The 22,739-nt window shown below is 36.7% G+C and overlaps 1 protein-coding gene across 1 annotated transcript in view; it reads right to left on the minus strand.

The window, feature by feature from the left end:
• The window catches only part of myo1g (myosin IG), a 36,832-nt gene that overhangs the window by 12,526 nt on the left and 1,567 nt on the right, over window positions 1-22,739 (minus strand). The window contains exons 2-21 of the mRNA XM_058404965.1: window positions 21,385-21,593; window positions 20,631-20,724; window positions 19,449-19,614; window positions 18,334-18,387; window positions 17,044-17,139; window positions 16,580-16,696; window positions 15,864-16,070; window positions 15,060-15,205; window positions 14,354-14,468; window positions 13,865-14,035; window positions 13,039-13,109; window positions 8,889-8,963; window positions 8,195-8,327; window positions 6,915-7,081; window positions 6,514-6,721; window positions 5,711-5,934; window positions 5,253-5,397; window positions 3,951-4,055; window positions 3,456-3,569; window positions 1,364-1,521 (exon numbers count right to left, since the gene is read on the minus strand). Of these exons, the coding sequence (XP_058260948.1) occupies window positions 1,364-1,521; window positions 3,456-3,569; window positions 3,951-4,055; window positions 5,253-5,397; window positions 5,711-5,934; window positions 6,514-6,721; window positions 6,915-7,081; window positions 8,195-8,327; window positions 8,889-8,963; window positions 13,039-13,109; window positions 13,865-14,035; window positions 14,354-14,468; window positions 15,060-15,205; window positions 15,864-16,070; window positions 16,580-16,696; window positions 17,044-17,139; window positions 18,334-18,387; window positions 19,449-19,614; window positions 20,631-20,724; window positions 21,385-21,593 (2,775 nt within the window). The remainder of the gene's footprint in view (window positions 1-1,363; window positions 1,522-3,455; window positions 3,570-3,950; window positions 4,056-5,252; window positions 5,398-5,710; window positions 5,935-6,513; window positions 6,722-6,914; window positions 7,082-8,194; window positions 8,328-8,888; window positions 8,964-13,038; window positions 13,110-13,864; window positions 14,036-14,353; window positions 14,469-15,059; window positions 15,206-15,863; window positions 16,071-16,579; window positions 16,697-17,043; window positions 17,140-18,333; window positions 18,388-19,448; window positions 19,615-20,630; window positions 20,725-21,384; window positions 21,594-22,739) is intronic.

The raw sequence follows: 22,739 nt of genomic DNA on the forward strand, positions 1-22,739 counted from the left end.
TAAATTGCTGAATGTCTTTACAGAGGAATGTGTGGGGTCAAGTAAGGCTAAAACTGTTTTGTTAAATACAAGTAAATGTAAGTATTAAGAATAATTCTGTGTTTCATTGTACCATGGATTTGCTGTCTTTTACGTATAAACAATATCTGCCTGATTAATGTTGGAATAAGCCCTAATATTCAGCAAATCTATTCATCCTAATCCACATGAAGCACAAGTGGATTCACTTAGGATTAATAATTACACTTAATTGTAACTGATGGATCTCTAAAGGTCTCTAAAATCTCTAAACCTGGGTATTAAATTTGTTTATTAAAGTGCCGTGCTGTTCTCAACTGAGTCAGCTCTTTGAGTCGACTCTGAGTTGGTTCATTGAAATGAATCTTTGAGTCAATTATTATACGCGGTGTCTGTGTCGAATGACATATGAATCTTTTTATTTTACCTTTTCATAGTTGTAAGCAATGCTAGGTAATTTTATCAAGATGCTTCCATGGACACATCTGAGCTGTTCATTAGTGCAAACGGTGAGCAGTGTATTTGACTCTCAGGTGTGAGGCACGATGATGTCCTGCATATTGATAGGACTGTGTATTAGGGGATGTGATAAGCTAAATGAATTATGAATTAATCTTCCTAATGAGTCACAGACACTGCAGCACTAAATAACAGTAATAATCAAATAAGGGATGTGTTTGAAGAGTCTTAATCATTTAAGACTCACACATTAGATTAGATAGATTTGATCAGATGTAATGGTATTTTGTTATTTAGAAAGTAGAGCATTTGGAAGATTTCAACAGTTTCAGCAAAAAAGGAAAAACAACCAGTTAAAATGTCAAAATAAATTTGGCAGTGAGTCAATTGGGAATAGCCGACTCTTATCAGTGAGCTGAGTCAAGTGAAAAGAGCTGTAACTGATATCACTCATGCCTCAAATGTGTCTTTTACTATGAATACAGTTTAATAGATGTTTATAGAGAAGAAACAATATCCAGAGAGTAGTTACAATGCACTTAATAAATTAAAAGGTTGTAGGATTTTTGTTGAGAAAAAGAATATCTGTATATCAGTAATAACAGTCATACAGATGGAGGATCATTCAGTACAGAGATTGTGAGATCAGTCTCACAGGCATTCAGCATCAGTGTTGCAGTGATTTGAAAATCCTTTCCATGTGCTAGCATTTTGAGAGAAAGTATTTTCTGTACACTATCTGTAATTAAAATGATATGACGTGTTGTATGTGTTACGAAAAAGACCAGAGAGTGATACCTTTGCTATACCCTAACCCTTACCTTTTGATACCTTTGATGTCCTAGCTGAGGTGTGACCACACTAGCCGCTTAAGACATGGACTCACCGTGCGAAATGATCACACAACGTGCCAACGAGTTCCCCGATGCGGTCCTGCTTTGTCGTCAACTGACCCCTCTGCAGGTGTATCAACACATCATCATGAGACGCAGTATGTAGAGCCACCATCTGGTCCGTTCCACTTGTTACACTTAAACCAGTAACCTAAAGCAGTTAAAACAGTCATGTACAAATCTTAAACATTTGAAATTATGACAGTGTAAAATATTAAAGTTGCAATATGTCATTCTTAAAAAGTAAAAAGGAACCTGTTTTAGCCAACTAATTTTACTGATAACAAATAAATGATCATTTGCAATACATGCAATGTTGCTAACTTTCAAGCTTCTGTTTTCATTTTTCTGGCCCCTAAATTAGCTCCACCCCATTCAAACAGCTAATCAGCTCGGTTTGAAAACACACTATGAAATATACCTTTTTATCCTGAATTATAATATTACAGAAATAGCTCAAACCCTAACCTTGTTAAATACTTGAATAATTGTACCCAACCTACACTAGGCATCTAAATAATTTCTTTCACACTAAACAGGTTACATAACCTAATTAATTTAAATATGCCAAGCTATCCTCCCACTAAAGCTGATGCATCAGGTTCCCTCCAAAAATAAGCCTGTGTGTGTTAATCGCTTGGTGCATCAGGCCATGTTGCAACGAGCTTAATTCAGTACACACTCTGTCACCACGAGACTCGGCCACTGTTAATATTTTAGTCTCCAGACAGTCTGTTCTACTTCCTCTGGAACATATGGCCTTTAGAAATGATCATCTGGAAAACTCTGCTTTATAATCATTGAAGCTCTTTGTTTTTAGTTCATAAACCTCTTCTTGCATATGTATATTTTGATCTCACTGATATCTATAATGTAACACGTATACTACATTTTATATACTACATCAGTGTAATTGATATATTAGAATTATATCTGTTATCCTCATTGCTCTTGGATTTCTAATGCTTATTCTAACTCAAATTAATTCTAATTCTAATTAGACTAATTCCGTGCTGATCACATCCAATAAAACATAAACAGCCTTTTATGTAGCTGCTAATAGCTTCACAAAGATGCAACATTCCCAATATTACTCTGGGTACAATGCTGTATCTGATTCTGACCCTGAACCCTGAATTTAAAATTTGGGTTCATATTCCCATTCTAATTCTGATTCAGATCCATTATTCTGATTCATAGTCTAATCCTACTTCTAATTCATTCTCTAACTCCAATTCAATTTCCATATCCAAGGGTTAGGCTAGGGTTAGACTCTGATTCCAATACAAATTCTGTTTCTAATTCTGATCTAATTTTGATTCGAGTTCTTATATGGTCTATCCTGGCAGCACTGGGCATGTGACAGGAATACACCCTGAATGGGACACACAAGACACCATATACATACACCCATATACCCCCCCACCCACACACACACACATACACCCAATTCTTGTTCCAATTTGAAATTTTCAAATTCAAAAGTTTGATCCTGATTCGTGTTGAATCTGACTGATTTGATCTGGAGTTTGATTATGATTTCAACTCTGATTCTAAACACCAAGGGAAGCCGGTATTCTCATCACATCATCATGAGTTTTCTCAGGCTCTCTGTCCCTGGCATAAAGATCTGATCCTGTTAGGGTTAGAGATGTGTGAAGTGTACACACCAAAAAAAGTGTGTGTGTGTGTGTGTGTGTGTATGAGGAACAGAGAGAGAGCCAGTCAGTCTGGCACTGCTGTCAGTGTGACCAAATCCTTCTTGCACATTGTGGCAGCATTCTGCTCACGGGGCTAACACAATGTAGGTCAGACACCTCACACACTCTCTCTATCTCTCTCTCTCTCTCTCTCTCTCTCTCTCACACACACACACACACAAACACCCACACGGGCCTTTGGGCTGATTGATAGTTAATCTCCTCTTGAACTGTGAATCAAAGTCTAAAATGAAGGCTGCTGTCAGTATTGCATGTGTGTGTGTGTGTGTGTGTGTGTGTGTGTGTGTGTGAGACAGAGAGAGAGAGAGAGAGAGAGACAGAGTGAGACAGAGAGAGAGAGAGAGGGTGTGTGTGATGTACTCACAGTCTCTATTGCTATTCGTTTCTGCACTTTGAAGTGCTTCTTGGGCTCAAGTCTGTAGATGTGCTTGTCTGTGATGAGAAGAGCTCTGTCTTTTGTGTTATTGAACCAGTTCAGCTATAAAGAGAGAGATTATTAATATAGAGTATTAATAGACAGACCTGGTGGAAAACACACACATTTAATGAGATTTTTAAGAAACGCTCTCTCTCAGATAGCTTTGCATCTGATATTACACAGCTAAGAAAGACGCCTCCATAAATAGTCCACAAACAGTCATTATTTCTGATAGATCTGATGAATCTGATAGACTTGTTATTACCCTGCCAGCTTATCACACACATACACACAGAGTCACATGCGCTCCACCTGAACAATACGAGTACACCCGTTGCATCTGGAGGCTAAATTAAACTTGTGCATGTGAGAGACAGAGACTATGACCGTGTGAGTGTGAGACAGTGTGTGAAAGAGGACTAAAGAGAGAAGGTTTCTTACCATCCTGACAAAGCTAGAAAAGAGGACTTGGCTGTACTGATCTTTGTTCTTCAACTCTTTGGTGATTCTGACAAAATTTGAGCTGGTTAATGGAGAGTCTTTTGCCTGTAAGGAAATGCCCAATAAAAAAGACAAATAAAAAGGAAAATAAATAACCAAGAATAAAATACATGACATTAAAAACCTAGGTTAAAGAATATACTATAATTAAAATAAAATACATCTTCAAATAGTATTACAGTTTTGTACTAAGTACTAAGCTATTAGTCCACTTCACAAGTACCTCTAATCTAGAACTGCCCTACCACTCATACTACATGGGAGAATTTTTTTCTCCCAAACCTTCAGCTAACCTCTGAAAGAAAGTCACTTCCTTCATGACATATGAGGCTTCAAAGTCATTACAAATATTATAGAGCACTATTTAATGTTTAATTCCGATTGGTCAGAAGTTAAATAATGTTTCTAATTAACGACTGATGATTCATTTTCTTTAACAGGAGTTCAAGCTGCAACGTTCAGGTTAAGCTAATACTTCTACTTTCAGATTCTGAATATGCTACCTTTTCCATAGTAACAATTTACACAAACAAATTAAAAACGTGTGTAATGTTTATTATGTTTATATAGCATTTTTTTGGAGGAGTCTCCAGTGTGAGCAATTTGTAACAGTCAGAGGTAAAGCTGGAAAAGTTAACAGGTTTCTAACACGGGAAAGCCTTCGGAATAAAGAAAGAATCTGGAGCTGAGGCTGGTGAGGGAACAACTGTTTATAGCAGCTATGGAATAATGAGGAAACTGGTTATACTTCCATTTAGTTGAAAGACGATAGTATTTCATTTGAGACGATATTACTAGCATTTGGAGTGCAGCTTTTAATTTGGCAAACAGTTACACTATAAGAGGAATAAAGCATTGAGGGATACACCACCCCAGTGTTGATTATTTTCCGATATCAGCATACCAATCTCAGAATCATACACCTGTGATTGGCTAGCCTCTCTTTGACTGACAGTAGAGAGAGGACGGGTTAGAGAGCAGGGTTGATTCTAACTCTATGACTCATGAAGTCCATTAAACTCTGACCCTAACCCTAAGATCAAACCAAAACCCATAACTCTATCCCCTGGCCCATCAAGATGCAGGGTTATTTCATTTTTAATATTTTATACCTGCATTCAATGATATCTTATTTAACAAATAGAGCAGAAAAGTAGGTCATGTTGTCCTTAAAAGCAGCCAGGTGTGTAGGCAGCTTCCTAAAATCACACTACAGTGTGAATGGAGTGTTTAGGGACTCACGTTGGCTAGGTAGTCTCTCTCCCAGGCTCGGCTGTATCCCCAATCTACTCTCTCTCCGCTCAGAGCGCTCATAGCTGCCACTTTCGCCCGCACCTCTGCCATATCGGATGGAGGGATGTTCTTTACGATCCGTCTCGCTCTCCATCTACAGGAAGAAAGACAGAAGAGGACGAAAGAGAAGAAGCGAGAAAACCATTTCAGGAGAGATTTCAGGAGAGATGAATCAGCGAAATGTTTGCGCTTTGTGTGACACATTGTGTGAGGGGTTTTTTTTTGCTGAATGTGCTCCCAGCTACGCTGTAGTTACCAAATGCTCAAGAGAAATCATTTATTAATGCCTCTTCAGAACAAAACAGCTAACGATAGCATAAATCTTCCAAAGCCCCTGCTGTTCAGTAATGATATGATGTGCGTGTGTGTGTGTGTGTGTGTGTGTGTGTGTGTGTGGTAAAGTATACCGGCGATGTAGGTGTTGTGTGATTTTGTGGAACTGTAGCAGGGCAGCAGGTGGGGTCGGCCACTCCACGCTCTTCCCATAGTCGTCCATGTTGCGCACGTTAGCAAAGCGTCTCTCCACCTCCCAGAAGTGAGCCTTTACTTTATAGCGTTTATAGCAGCCCATTATGGTATAGATCGCCCGCATACGCCGACATCGCATCCGTGCCAAGGCGCCACGCCACACCTAAACACACCACAAAGGTGGAGGATGGACAGATAAAAAGAAATCAGATGGAAAAGAAATATATTTCCATAAAAAGAAATCACAAAGTAAAAAAAAATAGTAAATGTTTGCATTCTGTAATTTTGACAATTATAACAGTTTGTATTTTTGTAAATTCTTGTTCTGTTAAATTTAACTTTTAACAGGTTATATTGGGATTGTTTCAGTTTTGGGGTATAAAGTTTTTGCTAGAGTAGAAGAAGGGAACAAAATGAGCATGATTCAACACGTAAAGGCGTGAGAACCCTGTTGCCAAGCAACCAGAAATATGGATACAGAGCAAGGAAGTTAGGTAAACTCTGAAGATAGCAATTTATCTAGCAAGTGCTTAGTCTTCATATCTTCATGGCAGTGGAAATATGTGAAAATCATATGGAATATTAACATCTTCGTCCCACATGATGGAATATTGATAAGAAAAGACTCTGTTCTTGACAGTGACAGTATCACAAAAAAAATCTGTTCGTTTGAATTAACTTTAAAGCATAAATGGGTACATAAGAACATTTGAACATAAATCAAAAGGTGTTACTCAATTACCTTCTGCAGGAAGAGGACAAGGATGGGAATGAGTGCAGCTCTCTCCTGCTCCAGACTGAAGAGAGAGCGAGGAGTCCGCACAAACAGTTTGGTATGTCCATACGCCACGTCTTCTTCAAAGCTGTGCTGGACGATGATGGCCTCCACGGCTTCGCGGTCGCTTGCCATCAGGTGATTTGGCCACGTGTACTCACATGTCATTTTATACCTAATAATCCAAAAATAAATGATTCAGCTAGAATTTCCCGATGACAGAATGACTAATGGGCTTTCATGTGTTTAACATTTAACAGGTTGAAATCAAAACCATCATTGGTACAATTAAGCTACCTTATAACTAGCTGTTGAATAGTTTTGTCCAAGTATGTATGATATTGTTAAATGAGTACATGAGCTCTGACCTCTGAAGGAAGCGCTCGTAGGGCTGTCTGTATGCGAAGCCCGCTCTGCGAACACGAACATTCTCCAGCAAGCCGAGATAGGCCACCTGATGCTGGCATCGCGCCTCGTCAAACAGCATCGGAGACTTCAACTCATTGGGTTTAATGCAGCGCACGTAGTATGGCTCCTGCAAGTCCAACATACGCTTTACACACACTAGAAACAAACTTCATAAGGAAGGCATGATGAATGAAGGTAAACCCTGGTTTAATCAACACCAGCCTTGACACAACCAATCTGTAAGCATTCATTAATACTGTATATGATCACGTAAATTAATCTCTTATGATATAACTATCATACTGTGATAGTTTTGGAAGGTAGAACTTTCATCAAGCTGGAATTTGCAGTAGGGCTACAGTCTGAAATGTGTAGTAGTTTATGGGCCATGCTGCACTGAACTCATGGTTTAAAGGCCCCTCTGAGTAACACTGCAACTTTTTGCACATGGCTCATGTCCGGTATAAACAGAACTTTTAACACAAACTTTTGTTCATGCATTATTGTGAAAAAATACAAGCAATTAGACAGACATGCACAGCCAGAATTTGTTTAGCTGGTGCTAATATATAAATCCTTGTATTCTTAGGTACTTCCCCATTGTCCTCTCTCAGTATATCAAATAACTATTTAATATTAACTGGATACTATATTATGTAAAAAAAAAAAAAGTACATTTATATGAGCAAATTGTTCATAATGATCACATTTTTGGTTCAGTTTGGAAAACGCTGTTTTCCAGAAATACCACCTCACATGAAAACAATAGCACATATAGATCATCTCATGCACAGATTCTAACCTCCTTAAAGCATTACCATACATACATGACAAAGAGTGAAAGATAGAGGGATGAGTATGGAGGCTGTGCCGGACTGATTCAGGACAGGTGTCCCCAGTGGACCAAAAGGAGAGCAACCAGTCGTCAACTGTGACCCAAAAACACTGCATAGCCCAGCCTTGTCCCAAATTCACACAAAGCTGTGACTATTGTAGAAAATTTGTAAAAAATAGCATCAGGAAATGTCAAATGATGAAATGTCCCATAAGGTCATCACAACAGATGGTGAACTGTTTAGCTTTATGTGCGAGCTATTAAAAACAATATTTTAAATGAACAAGAATTAGAAAAAAATGCTGGTTTTCAACATTAGTATATGAATCAGGAAATCTGCAGCATATCTGAATGAATCATTTTCCTTCACTAAATCGAGATAGCTTTGAAAGATTACTTCCTCACCTTGCAGGCGAGTTTATCAACCAGGGCGATTATGGAGTTCTTGAAGAGCGTCGCTGCAGTCAGCGGCCGCTTGGTCACCTCCGTAATGCCCAGCTTCCCATCAGGCCACATGTCCTTAAGCACCGGGTCTGAACTGTGAGAACACTACAGCTTTAATATTTTTAAATCATTACAGATTTCACCCCAAAAGCTATTATTTCTGTCATTGTCAGTAAATGAGGAGTATCCTCAGTGCCTGTCAGTCATCTAAAAGGGACGTGCTCTTTATTGAAGGACGTATGTACTCTGTGTCTCTATATGTTAAAGGACGCATGTACTCTGTGTTTCTAAATGTTAAAGGAGGCGTGTCCTCTGGGTATTATATATTAAAGGAGTCGTGTCCTCTGTGTATGTATATATCATAGGAGGCGTGTCCTCAGTGTATTATATATTAAAGGAGTCATGTCCTCTGCGTATGCATATATTAAAGGAGGCATGTCCTCTCTATATGTATATATCAACAGAGGCGTGTCCTCTGTGTATGTATATATTAAAGGAGGCATGTTCTCTGTGTATGTATATATTGAAGAAGGCGTGTCCTCTCTGTTTGTTCTCTGTCTACCACACTGTATTAACACTGTATTAACACTGTATTAACAAATACATATTTTAAATGCATATTGAATTGTTTATCATGCACAAAGTGACACTATACCTGTTATACATCAAACGTTTAAAATCCTGGAAGAGTGGATCCTTGTTCTTGTCCAGAAATCCTTCCACTGAGTATCTATAAAAGAGAATAGGATCACAGAATGTAAGCAGAGCTCAGTAAAAGCACTGACTCAGAGTTTAGAGAAGTAGATAAAGAAGAAAAACACTCCTGAACCGTGACTCATTCCTGACGGGAACTGCCAGACCTCACACACAATGAGCAGGTAAACAGCAGCCTAAACATAAATCCCCATCGCATCAACACCAAGGAAACATATTACACAACGTAGAACCTCATGAATCTATGAAACAACGTCTTTCTCTTCCTTTTTACAACCGCAGCTGGGAATTAAGTGATCAGGCAGCAGGCAGTACAATCTCATAAGTGCGCTTGAGTTATCTTGAGAAAACATCTCAAGACACACAAAAAACACAAATACACACATCAGGCAGTGTGATGCGCTGGTTATGTAAAGTGTTGCAGCAAAATATACACACGCAGACACACACACACACACACAGATTAGACTTAATTGTTCATATTCAAACTCTCTCTCTCACACACACACACACAGACAAAGAGGTTCCCTCATTCTATCTTTCACAGTCAAAATTCTTTCCTGAATTCATTTATCTCCATCACAGCAAGTGTGTGTGTCAGGTATGAAATACAGTGATGTAAAAGTATGTGAGGCAGCAAAAAAACAAATCAGCTAAATCTATAGTTTAGTAAATACAAACTGACTAAACAACAAGAAAATATGTGTAGCGTAACATGACATTTAACGTAAATGACAGTTTTTGATTTTACAGATTCACTTGAGTGAGAGGATTAGACATATCTAAATCTGGGGGATCAAACTGGAGTTCTTGACCAACAGATCAACACTATCTACCCACCTCTCTCTACACACTACTCACCTCTGCTAATAAGCAGCCTGCTTTCTATGACTAAAAATTGGGTGGGTTCATGATTGGGTTCTATTTATAGAAATAAAAAATGTTAATAAAGAAAATGTGTACACTACAGAAAATGTAAACAATAAAAAAAGATATAGAGAGATTTTTGTCTGAGATGCTTTATTGTTGCCTGGATGGGTGTTTTCCTAGAATCCACATTTAAAATGATTAAAAGAGTAAAATAAATGACACCATAATCACGGACACACCTGAATAATGGCATGATTTTTTACTTTTTATCAGAATTCACGAGTCAGGGTTCTCTATCTCAAGTGATTTTGTTCTCATTGACTACATTACAGTTTTCATTAAAGACTCATAATGAGCTGGGAATGATGGAAGACACGTTAATTGGAATTGGAGAGAAAGAAAAGAGAAAAAAAGAGAGGGAGAGAAAATGAATGGATAAAGAGTTAGGAAGGCAGAAAGCAAAAAAAGTGATGAAGTAGGTCAGAGTCGGATCAGAGAGGAGGGTCTGGACGAGGGTATATTTAGCAAGAGAAAAGGAAGAATGGCCTGCTTTGGTAGTGCCTTAGGGATGCCGCAGTGTGTGTGTGTGTGTGTGTTTTGAGGGAAGGTTGACAACTACGTTCTGACAGCTTTGATCCCTCAGGGAAGTTATTGTGTAGTGGGTGTGGGAGGCAGAGACAAGCATGTATTAGATGTATGTGTGTGTGTGTGTGTGTGTGTGTGCAAATTCTACAGTAATCTCATTTAGTAAGACATTTTTTCAACACATCTGACCCAATTACAAGTGACGTTTTGATTGACCGTTTACTGTTTGTGCTGATATGCAAACGACTCGATTTAGCTGCCTTCACATCTGCTCGTCTCGATCCTGCGTTAATGTGACAAATGGACTAAAACACACCTTCGGTCCTCTTTCTTCAGTCTCTCATCATAGTCATTAAAAAGCAGGGGAGAGAATGAGGTGAAAAATGTGTCGTCTATTTTCAGTCCTAGGCTTTCTACTCTGATCTTTTACTTCCTCCTAGATCCCAAATTAGGACAGAGCCCATGAGTTATGGAGTCGCAGAAAATTCCGGCACTGGCAGCAACTTTGTTCACAGTGTTGGCTCTCTTTACAGCACCATAAGTTTTGGAAAAATTAAAGGTTTGCTGATGGAAGTGAGCATGTGTCTCACACACGTTCAGTCACACACTTGCTTGCGAATGTTCTCTTATGAGTTCACAGTTGGACAGAGCTATAGATATACAGCATATAATGTCATTAAAGATGCGTCTCGGTTCAACAGACTGCAGGCTGAAGAAGGCTTTTCGACATAAAGTACTGTGAGGTTGAATTGAACTTTAAACTTAATCAAGTTCACACTATGTCTTCTGAGAAAGTAGCTTCCTATTTATCTCAAAATGGGGGAAAAAAGTACAGCTCTCTGAAGACTAGCGGGTTATTTTAGATTTCTGATTTATTTGAATTTATTTAGTGTCCAGGAAGTCCAGTTAGACATCTTCGTTTTAATGATGGGGAAAAAAAGACACATCTAATTTACGACGCTATAAGAAACTAACATTAGACTTGAGTATGGACTGATGGATTGTGAGAGTCCGACTGTAAACATGCAGTGTGTGTGTGTGTGTGTGTGTGTATTCAAAAGTCAAAAGGCCACACTGAAAATCTGATATTCAATATTCAACAAGTTGCACAATTTCCAGAACACTTCTGAAATGCAAATGAATGCGTGATATTGACCATGTTTGTACAAAAGGTCAGTTCTTTCTCACAAGTCTTATCTTATCTTACACGCTTATGAAGTGAGTGTGCAGAGTATCCAAAACTCGAGTCCACACTGTCAGTAAAGCAAAAAGAGACTACCAAATACTAAGAAAATCAAGTAAATATTGATATATTATGATGTATCTTAAATGAAAAAATGTAACTCAAGTCTAAAGGGTGCGTCAGTGTTTTTCACTACTTATCTAGCTCTTTAATAGAACATACAGTGTACAGTACAGCTAAAACTAGGCTACATAGAAATGCACTTGTCAGCTTGCAGGAGGCAGAGCTGTAGGACTCAGGGGACGACGCGACAACATCCCTGGAGGAAAAACCATGACAGTCAAGGCAAGGACGATCTAACGATCAAACACCTAGAAAGCAGCATCATGGGCTAAAATCGGAGCTGAGAATGAAAATCTACTGAAAATGTTTTTTTGATGTGCATCCAAGTTATCCTAATCATCATCACGCAGCATTTTCTCTCCCAATGACCTGCTGGCACAGGAAGTAAAATGGGGGATTACTGTTCACACTTATCTACCAACCAATTCTCAGAGTCCCACAAGCATGTGTGATGTTTACACCCTGGGAATAAAGCGACATTATCCTTGTCACAGCTGCTGAGGGAGGACACTACAAACAGGAACTAGGTGCATTTTTAATCAAGACCTAAATCGGAGTATATAGAAAAGCTATTAAAAGCATTCATGCAAATGGATATGTTGTGTGTTTAAATATACAGTATTTACACCACCCCGCTGTTACAGTCTGGATTCTGATTGGTCAGAAATTGTTAATTGAAATAAAATATCCATAATATGTTTGAATTTCTATCATAATCTTATGCAGGGGCTCATACAGCATCAACAAAAATTTTTTTTTTAAAAAGTGCAGCTGTTTATGACGTGAAGGTTTCTCCCTGGAGTAGGAGTCGCCAATGCCAGAATTTTAATTAATAGTTAGAATGTATGCTTAAGACAGAGAAGTTCGTGCATTCTATTTCTTTATCTCCTGTAAAATGAAAAAAAAAAGAGAGGCTATTGAGGAAATGCCTCTTTATATGTGCTACTGTATAAGTTAAGTCATAACAGAAACTAAGCTGCTTTACGGACGTTTCACAATGCTAAATGCAGCTATAAATGGATAAAACGTACAATCTTCTTAAAAGAATTTAACAAATAAAACACTTAGGAATGTGTCGTTTTTTGGAAAATAATGAAATTTGGGGTGTTAGTAGCAGCTCTCCTTCAGGACATATCACACAAAGTATGAAGCAGCCTGTATTCAAGGCCTTACTTATTTTATCTTGTGTTCAACATTGAGTATTATTTATTTTTTTTAATACAAAAAGTTACTAAAATGTTGAACAGGTTTACTCTGGCTTTTTGTTAATTGTTTGTGTATTTGGAATAAGTGCTATGTAATGGATGGAAAAAAAGAACTCAGGACTCACGTGACATCACCAGCGTAGTGTCGGATGCGGAAATGACGATTAAACTCCATGCTCTTGTCAGTGGGACACAGCTAGCAGAAAGACAGGACAGATTGACTGTGACGAACATGACCATGATAGAAAAAAATTACACAAATGAACAAAGCACAAGAGGACACAATGACAACAGCTTTCATTATACAGTATATTCTGTGTGGGAGTAAAAATATAGCATTGTTTCATGAGTAGTTGTGTTGATGTTGTTTATCACTTTTCCACAGAAAAAAAATATTATTTAGATGGACTCGATTTTTGTTGGCTCAGAGTTGGCTGACTCTGTGATTTTGTGTGTGAATGCCGCTCTCTGTTGACCAGCCTGTTAAACTGCAGCAGCATTCAATTAGAGTTCTCTCTCTCTCTCTCTAATTAATTAATTAATTAACAAACAAACAAATAAATAAATAAATAAACATTTTATAAGCATTTTCAATAATTATTGTTATATATAATTATATATACTGTGTACTATATTGTGTTGGTATCCATTATTTAGTTTTCTAACGACTTCTATCCTCTTTCATATCCTCTAAACAGCTTTTGATTCCTCTCAATTGAAGCGTACTTACAGACATCTCAAGAGGAAGGAAGGATCCCTCCTCTTGAGATGTCTGTATGTATGCTCCAGTTCTCCTCTTCAATCATTTCTTTTTATATTTAGTGTTTTTGCTGCTCACAAATAGTACAACATAGTTTTATATATACAGTACATATATCCTTCCCACACCATGATGTTAACATCACCGTGCTTCACTGTTAACGATATTCTCATGATGATACGTGTGTGTACCTTGCGGGATGTGTAGTGAGGGTGCTGGCCAAGCTTGTTGTTCATGCTCTCCAAGCAGACTGTGTCTGTGACTTTTCCGACAGTGAGGCAGGCCTCATCCAGAATGGAAATGATGCCCTTGTGCGGCTGTTCCACTAGATCCACAATGATCTGGTTATTGAAGTAGTCAATCTGTGCAAAAGGACGACAGGATTGGCATTGAAGAGAAATCAAGCAAAAGTACATATATGACTGTGAAAATCCACTGTAGGATGTGATAATAAAGTAAATAAGTGATGCGTTCCCTCTTGTCCTTTCACTACCGTATATGGTAAAGCTGCACACAAATATCCCTTCTTGGGAACCAAAAAGAGAGAAGCAAAACCTATTGTCGTCATAACTGTGGGTGCCATCATGACTGGGATATACAGTTATAAAGCTATATTTCACCATATTTAGTAGTTTGTGTGTGAGTATATATATATGTGTGTGTGTGTGTGTTGTACTCACATGTTGCCATGTGATGCCCTCTCTGTGGTACTCCTCCTGTTCCTGTCTTAGGATGAGCTCAATGAACAGCTGCTGTAGCTTCTCGTTACAGTAGTTAATACAGAACTGCTCAAAACTGCAGGGAAACATTACAGCACAAGACAAAATCTAAACAGAGAAAAATAACCCAGCATGCATTTGGTAAAATAACTTACAGTCATGGTTCATGTGGATATAGGCTTGTTGGTTTAGGTAGTATTACCTAATATCTATACAAATTACACACAGATTTTTTATTCTGGTAAAAGAATACATGGTGGTGTAACAAGCTGATATTTCGGCATTTTTGGCATAAATGTTATTAAATATTGCAGCATCCATCACTATTTTGAACAAAATGATTCCTTTAGATTGCTGTTAAAAGCAGCATTTTCAATTAATACTTCTGTCATACATCAATCCTAACCGTTCTTCATCTGTTCGACTGCAGTGAATGTATTTTTCTTAAATATTCAATATTTTTCTAGTGACACATGGCAGAACTTTAACAGTAAAAGTGCTCTGTGTTTTTACTTATTAAGCAGCAAATGCCTTTTATTCTTGCCAGTGTATTGTGTTTCTTCCTTGGTGCTAATCTCTCTACTGTGTTTGTGTACCAAGGTCTGTTATTGTTAAAAAATGACATTTGGCAATTCTGACAGCTAACATAGCTCAGGAAAAATCTCACCTGTTATTGTCAAAGATTTCAAAGCCATAAATATCCAGCACTCCGATCACTGTGTTTTTGCCGTGCAGAGCTGGGTTGTAGTTCTTCACCTCAATCACACTGTTAATTTGACCAACAATCCAACCAAACAACCGCTCATATAAAGCCTACAAGATGAGAATCAGAGACCTAAAGTTAAGCACTGAAGCATCTCTAGGAGCTGATTTTAATTTATCAGAAAAAATAAACATATTATAGTAAATATTATAGTTTATTGCTAAACCAGTATTACTAGAACAGTGCTTTTGTTTTGAATCAAAGCAGTAGGAATATTAACAACACAAGCAATGAAATGTTACTATTTCCTACAAGTTTTAGTTTTAGTTAGTTGTAGGAGGTTTTAGTTAAACCATATTTGTCTCAGTTTTAAAACAAATAATCTGCAATAATAAATAACATTTGGGTAAAGTATTGCATTAGTTATTTTTTTTCAAGGTGAGCTTGTAAACATGAAATGGAACTAATAATGTGGCAATTTTTACAATTAAGGGAGGAAATACAAGACATTATATAAGGGTTTCTTTTTCATAGTAATGTAGTCTAAAACTAGAAAATGTTTAGAGATGGTGATTTGTTTATTAAGTGATTAATAATGTTGTGTTATGAACTACCAATATTATTAAGATTCTCAAGTTCTCAGCGTTCTCAATTCAGATGGTCTTTGTTAATATTCAATCTTTTAGTTATTAAAGCAATTTCATTCATATTCTACAAAGAAAGCCAGGTTTAAACACTTCCTGTTTGTACAGGAAAGGAACAGAGCACCTTGGCAAAAGCGTCTCGGCCATAGCTGGCCTCCTGCTCGCTGTGCCCTTTGGAGATGACCTCGCCGCCTCCTGTAGCCACTGTACGATACAACAGTGTTTTAGACACACTCTCTTCCTCAGAGGATGTGAGCTCAGCAATGTGTTTCACTGTGTCACCTCCGACCAACTCCACGCTCTCTCCATCACTCACAAACTGCAGGTTCCCCTAAGAATGATGATGAAAAAAGCGAAGGCACATGGTCCAGTCAGAAATCTGGTTTATTACATTCATTTAATTTAAAAATTAAGAAATAATAATAATAACATCATTATTAAATCGTTGTTTATTTTATAATTATTTCTGTTATATATGATATTAAATTTAAAATGTAATTACATTTAAACATTGTTATAAATTGTTATTAAAAAATAAACATTTTCAAATATATATATATATATATAAAATATAATAACTAAATAATAAAAACAAATAGTTTCAAAATAATCATGTAAAATGACACAATATTGGGGTTGTATAGATTATTAAATAATAAATTTAAGTACTTAATTTAAGTACTTACCTTAAATGTTGATTGATTATTACTCTATAAAATCTTAGCATTCAATCAGCAACCAGAGAGAACTTTTTTTTTAAGATCTCACAGAACTGAGAAATCTTTGCTCAGTGTATAGAATCCAAGTGTATTTTATGTGATTTGTGATGCTTCATCATACCAGGAGGAGGATGGTGGACAGGATTTTATAGATGGAGTTGACTTCCTCCTGACTGAAGCCAATCACCTGTAGCGCTCTCATCACCTCCCTGTGACTCCGCCGATCATCACTGGAAGACTGAGAGAGAGAGAGAGAGAGAGAGACAGATAGATAGATAGATAGATAGATAGATAGATAGATAGATAGATAGATAGATAGATAGATAGATAGATAGATAGATAGAGAAGGGGGTGGCAAAAGACAAAAAGACAATAAGAGAATGGATAATAAGAGCATGCCAAAATAATACATTTAACTCTAAACTTTAACTTTTAACTAAGAAAGTTAAATGTTAACTATCAGTGATTTCAGCTTGATCAAATAACATCAATATGTTGTATTAGTGTACATGTTGATTATTATGTTGGTTCAGATGTGAATTAAATAGACATAATTTGATAAAGGTGAAATCAGGTAGGGCTTACAGTGACTGAGGAGCCCTGCTTGGTGTACAAGTACTCTGAAGGATCGTTGTTAAGATGGAGGGAGTTCAGAAGATCATCCGAACCTCCACGTAACAACTGGGGACACACACACACACACACAACGTTATACAAAAGTGTTTGCCTCATGTTTATTAAAACAAATTAATCTACATTTTTGGAAGACACATGTAGAAATCAGCTTTAAGATTCAAGATTCTTTTATTGTCACTATACTGAGTACAGCAAAATTAGAGCAGTTCTTACATTGCAGTTCACATGTAATGCAATGCTAGATCATGCGGAAGATTATACGGTGTGTACAATATATACTGTAACTGTCCCAACATTACACCTTGAAATTGACATTAGAACAAGTAAAACTAAACTATGCTTCGGTCTTGCCTTGCTTAACTGTTCCTTTTGCTTTACTATTTCACCAAGCAGACCTAACACTCTGTTTCTGGTAAATACGGTGTAGCGGATTGAACATCCTCTCTTGGTAAGTACTTCTGCATTTCAGTGCATAGACTTTCGATATCTAATAGATATTTAACACAATACCAGAATTTGCATATTTGTATCCTTATCTGTTTAGTGCCTCAAATATTCATAGCATTATCTGGACTTTGATTGAAACTGGAAGTGGGTGAGGCTAAACCTAGGCTTTTTTTCAGTTATTATTAAATACAATATGTACCATCCCATGAACCCTGGCAAACACTGAAACAAAGAAGAGGAAATGCCGACATTGGCAGCATGCTGTGTGCTGTGTCTCCTCACACTGTTCTCCTCATCATTCGAGTTGATAATCCGTCTCAACTAGAGATATGAGCAGGACTGTTCATTTAATCACGTTCATAGGGTTATTTTTGTTTGTACCTGCCTGTGCTATTTTCTGAATGCAGTTGGTTCTGTTTCCTAAAATATATGCAAATATACAAGCTGTATCATGCAGCACTTTCCAGCAAGCTTAGTATATCGACAGCTTTCTCACACCCACATGAAACTTAAAACCTCCAGCTTGCATGAGAGGTAAGTTTTTTTTTTAATGCCTATGAGAGCCCAGTCTTAATACATGCCATGCCATTATTCTCAACCAAAACACACAAAAAAAACAATTATACATCTGTGTACTTATATCCTTTTAGCACATGCTATCTTTTCAATCTGATTAATGGTTCAAACTGAATAACGGTATGATCCAAATTCAGTTACATCCCTAATATCTAACAATTATTAAATCTCAATCTCAAAAGCAGCATTCTTCCTATATCCAGCAATCCATCTCACCTGGTAGAATGAGTGGAAATTTCTCTCACCCTCTTGCTGTTGGATGACCCTTGACTAAACAGGAGGAAAAAGAATATGACGGACAAAAAAAAATGCATTATTGTCACTCAAGGTCAACTTAACACTTCTTTTGATATTATTTTGATTCATAACGCACTGATATCCTATCAACAGACTTAATTTATGTATATAAACAACAAGGACACTACATATATACATAACTCTAAACACACTGATTTATTTTATAATAATTTAATTTATTTATAATGTTCCTATTATTTCTCTTTATCTTATACTATTTTTATGACACTATTTAGGATGTCTAGCTTTTCCTTTTTGCTCTTACCCCTCTTTCTCTTGCTGCTGTGTCAACTTGTCAATTTCCCCTACAGGGGATTAATAATGGTACATCACATCTTATCTCATCTCATCAGATTATCAGAAGGATTAACTACTTAACTCTCTGTGTTGGCAAGTTTAAATATTCAGCCCTGTCCTCCCCAGCTGGAGAAGCCATGAACTGACAGAAAGCTATGCACTGTAAGCCAATGCATTAAAAGCTGTATATATTAACATTCAGGAGCATGAGCGTGGGTGTAGTTCATAGGCATCATCATTTAGAGCCCTTTTCTCTCGTCTATATTTCAGTACCTTTGCTGAAAAACCCACAATTACGACAGAAGCGAGAGAGAAGGTCAAAAATAAAACTGACACAACTGAAACTAATTACAAGACGTCACCAGCTACACACAAACCTATATATACATACATACTTTTTTTTAAGTGTGTGTGTGTGTGTGTGTATACCAGTGGATAGATGGTCAAGTTGTTGAAGAGTAAGGCTAAAGAAATTCTTTATCTTATTATTCATCATTAAATTCTTGTTAGTACTGGGAAAACATGATTACTTTTTATAGCACTGGATCTCAGCATTAAATGTTACACACACAGGAAAACACGCAGTCATCATAAGAAACAGGGGCAGCACCGTTCATTTATTCCGCTTCAAGGCAGTATTCATGCCACATCTCTTCTGAATTTTAAGCATGGTGAATTAACTCAAAACAGAAGTAACGGCTGTAATTTCGAGTTCCAGCTTCTGAGTGAACTCTCACCTTCTCCAGCAGGTAATTGTTGATATGTCCTCCTGTTGGGTCTCCATTAAAGTTGAAGTTAATGTCCATGTACTTCCCAAACCGGCTCGAGTTGTCGTTGCGGTTGGTCTTGGCATTTCCAAATGCCTCCAAGACACAGTTGGATTTCAGGAGCACGTTCTTCACACTAGAAAATAAAAGTATTCGATTATGAAACCAAGTGGAGCAAATAGGAGGTGATCCAGAAAAGCAGAAAGAGAGGGTAGTAAAATAATAATAAAATAATCAGTGATGACTTGCTGTAATGTGGACAGCTGAAAAGCAGGTTCATGCTTACCATCACAACATTGTTGTTTTGGGGTTTTTTTTTTTCAATAAAACCAATATCTTCTTCTTCTTTCGGCTTTTCCCTTCAGGGGTGGCCACAGCGAATCATCTCTCTCCACCTATCCCTATCTTCTACATCCTCAACATTTGCACCCACTAGCTTTCATATCCTCATTTATTACATCTATAATTTTATTCGACTTCTTATACCACAGCAATTTTCTAACACTAGGAGTTTTTTTTTTTTTTATAATTAAACAACCTGTAGTACTTTTTATCAGTATACAGAATAATTATATTTAATATTGGGGAAGATCTTCAAAAAACATCCCTGTTATCCTATACATTATAGAAGCTATAAATATTTGTTCCCTCACAAACATCTATTTTTTCTCATTTTTAAACATATTATGGCAAAAAAAACACAGCCTGTCATGATATAAAGTATGGTACAGCCACAAAGAGCTAGCTTACAGGTCCTTTAGGACATATACAGGACTTTCCAGAAGACTTCAAAGCACTGACATTGGAGACTCCTTCCATAAATGTTAAATAAACATTTATTGGACTTCATATGCTTTTATTCTGTATTTTTAGGGAGACAGTTTTTGTTTAAGATTAGAAATAGATTACGAATTTATAGTTAAATACTGCTCTGCAAAGTCTTTTGAGTCATTTATCCTACTTAATTTATAGTTGATAAATATACTAGATATATATAATATATATAGTTGAAAAATAACAGGCAGTAAAATGACAATTAAAAAATATCTATATTATTTAAAAATAATATAGAGCTTTGGGTTGGAGTTAAATACATTAACACCTTTAGTGATTACATGCAGAGATTAAAAGATGTGCCATTTAAGTTCTCACCTCTCAACTTCTTCCCTTTGGCTGGGGTTAGTGATTGCTGCGATGTATTGCATGATGTATTTGCTGGCTTCTGTCTTCCCCGCTCCACTTTCACCTGGACAACACACACACAGATTGGTGTTAAACAGTATCTTTAATAGCTTAGTCCATAAACTCTAGTTTGAATTTTTATGTCTCTGACAACTCCTTCACTAAATCCATTATACCTTGACTACTGAAAAGCAGTTTTAATGTTGTTCATTATGAATGATTCATAAAGTGTAGAATAAAACATATTCTGTTATGGGAGGAGAAATCTGAAATAAAGTGACATGATATGAGGTGACATGATATGACCTGAAGTTATTTTCCTTACCAAACAGATCCTAATTGGTCTTATTCTACAGTAATTTGTCTAAATATTACATTTAAAAAGTGTTATTAAATGACACATCATGTTTTTTTATTCTTTAAGAGTAACATGTAATGTTGTGGAATGTCTTTGAGTCAAGTTAAATCCTGTTAAAGCTTACAGTATGAACGCTATAAACAGTTTTTTTTCCCTTTCTTTATAACCAAAAAATACAGCTTGTTCCATTCGCAGGACACTAGAAAGTGCAAACTTGTCAAAGAGATTCAACCGAATTGTGTCATAAGTTTCTATACAGCACTAACCTGAGCAATCTAATATTTGTTAACAGCGATGTTACTTCCCTTTTCAAGCCAAACTCTGCACACCCAACCCCTAATTATCTGATATGCTTTTGTTTGTTACCTGAAATGACGATGCAGGTGTCTTTCGCTCTTCTCTTCATGGCTTTGTAGGCCGCATCAGCCACTGCGTAGAGGTGAGGCGGGTTTTCGTACAGCTCTCTCCCTCTGTATGCACCAACGGCTTCCTCCCCGTATATGTCCATCTGCCTGTAAGGATTCACCGATACCACCACCTCTCCGATAAACGTGTAGATTCGGCCTTTCTCGAACCTGAAAGCATTCAAAGCAATCAATCTGGCAGCATATAAAAAAAAAAACTAAATGGAAAGACTCTAAACGGAAAGATATGTGGAAAGTAATCCTATTATTTAACAAAATAACAAAGATATGTTTGTTCCATACCATGGTTATTGTTTGTGGAGTATGGTATTTGCTCTCCACTATTCATACAATATAAAATTTGTATATTTCTATGAAGTCTATAAACATCTATGCAGCTGCCAGTTTATTAGGTACACCGAGCTAAAACTAATATAGTCTTAAACAGTCCTGCAATAAATCCAACCATGAAGGTTATAATGCATCCACAATTATGCTGCAGATCTTATCACTACTGTCTTACAACTGATGCATGAAATAACCGAATTAACCAAGGAACAACCTTCCTTGATACAAGCTAGCAATGCTATCTAGTTGAGCTAGTTATTATTCATTGATATGAGGTGGAATAATAAGGTGTTGATAGGTTTAACAATAAATCTAATCACTGAAGATAAACTAAATGTGCAGTAATTTCATCAATTTACCAGGGAGTGTGTTTGGGAAACACTAAAATGAATGTTATTCAGTGCAGGAACTATTCAATGTCTGAATCAAATGGTTTCCTCATGAAAAGCATAATTTCCACATTCATTGATCCCAGCAGAAATCTACAGCAGTGTCAGAACTCTCATTTTCAATGATGCTGCACACCACCATTATTAATAACATTTCTCTCATTTATATTTGTTAATATTATTGTTATCACTTTGACCTCTAAATTGGAAATACATGCCATCTTGATTTAAATACACTGAACATGGCCTACATTCAGTTTTAGAGAATTTATTCATTTATTGTTTTGGTTTATTATTGTTTTTTCACCTGCTTCTCTTGATATCTTTCAAAATGACCCAAATCCTTTATAGCCGAAGATTCTCAAAGTTAGGACCATGAAGTCTAGCCAAGTCCATGGTTTTCTGTTTTGTTAAAATGACAGAAACTACAACACACAATTAATGAAATTATTACACCTGTAAATAATGTCAAAAGGAATGTAATGACAATTTCAATCAAATGTTTTTGAGTTTTTATGGGCAGGAGACTTTTTGAGAGACAAAACACATTGGCTCTGATACATAAATAATATATGTATAT

This window comes from Hemibagrus wyckioides, linkage group LG12 (assembly GCF_019097595.1).
Source record: "Hemibagrus wyckioides isolate EC202008001 linkage group LG12, SWU_Hwy_1.0, whole genome shotgun sequence".
Classification (NCBI taxonomy): Eukaryota; Metazoa; Chordata; class Actinopteri; order Siluriformes; family Bagridae; genus Hemibagrus; species Hemibagrus wyckioides.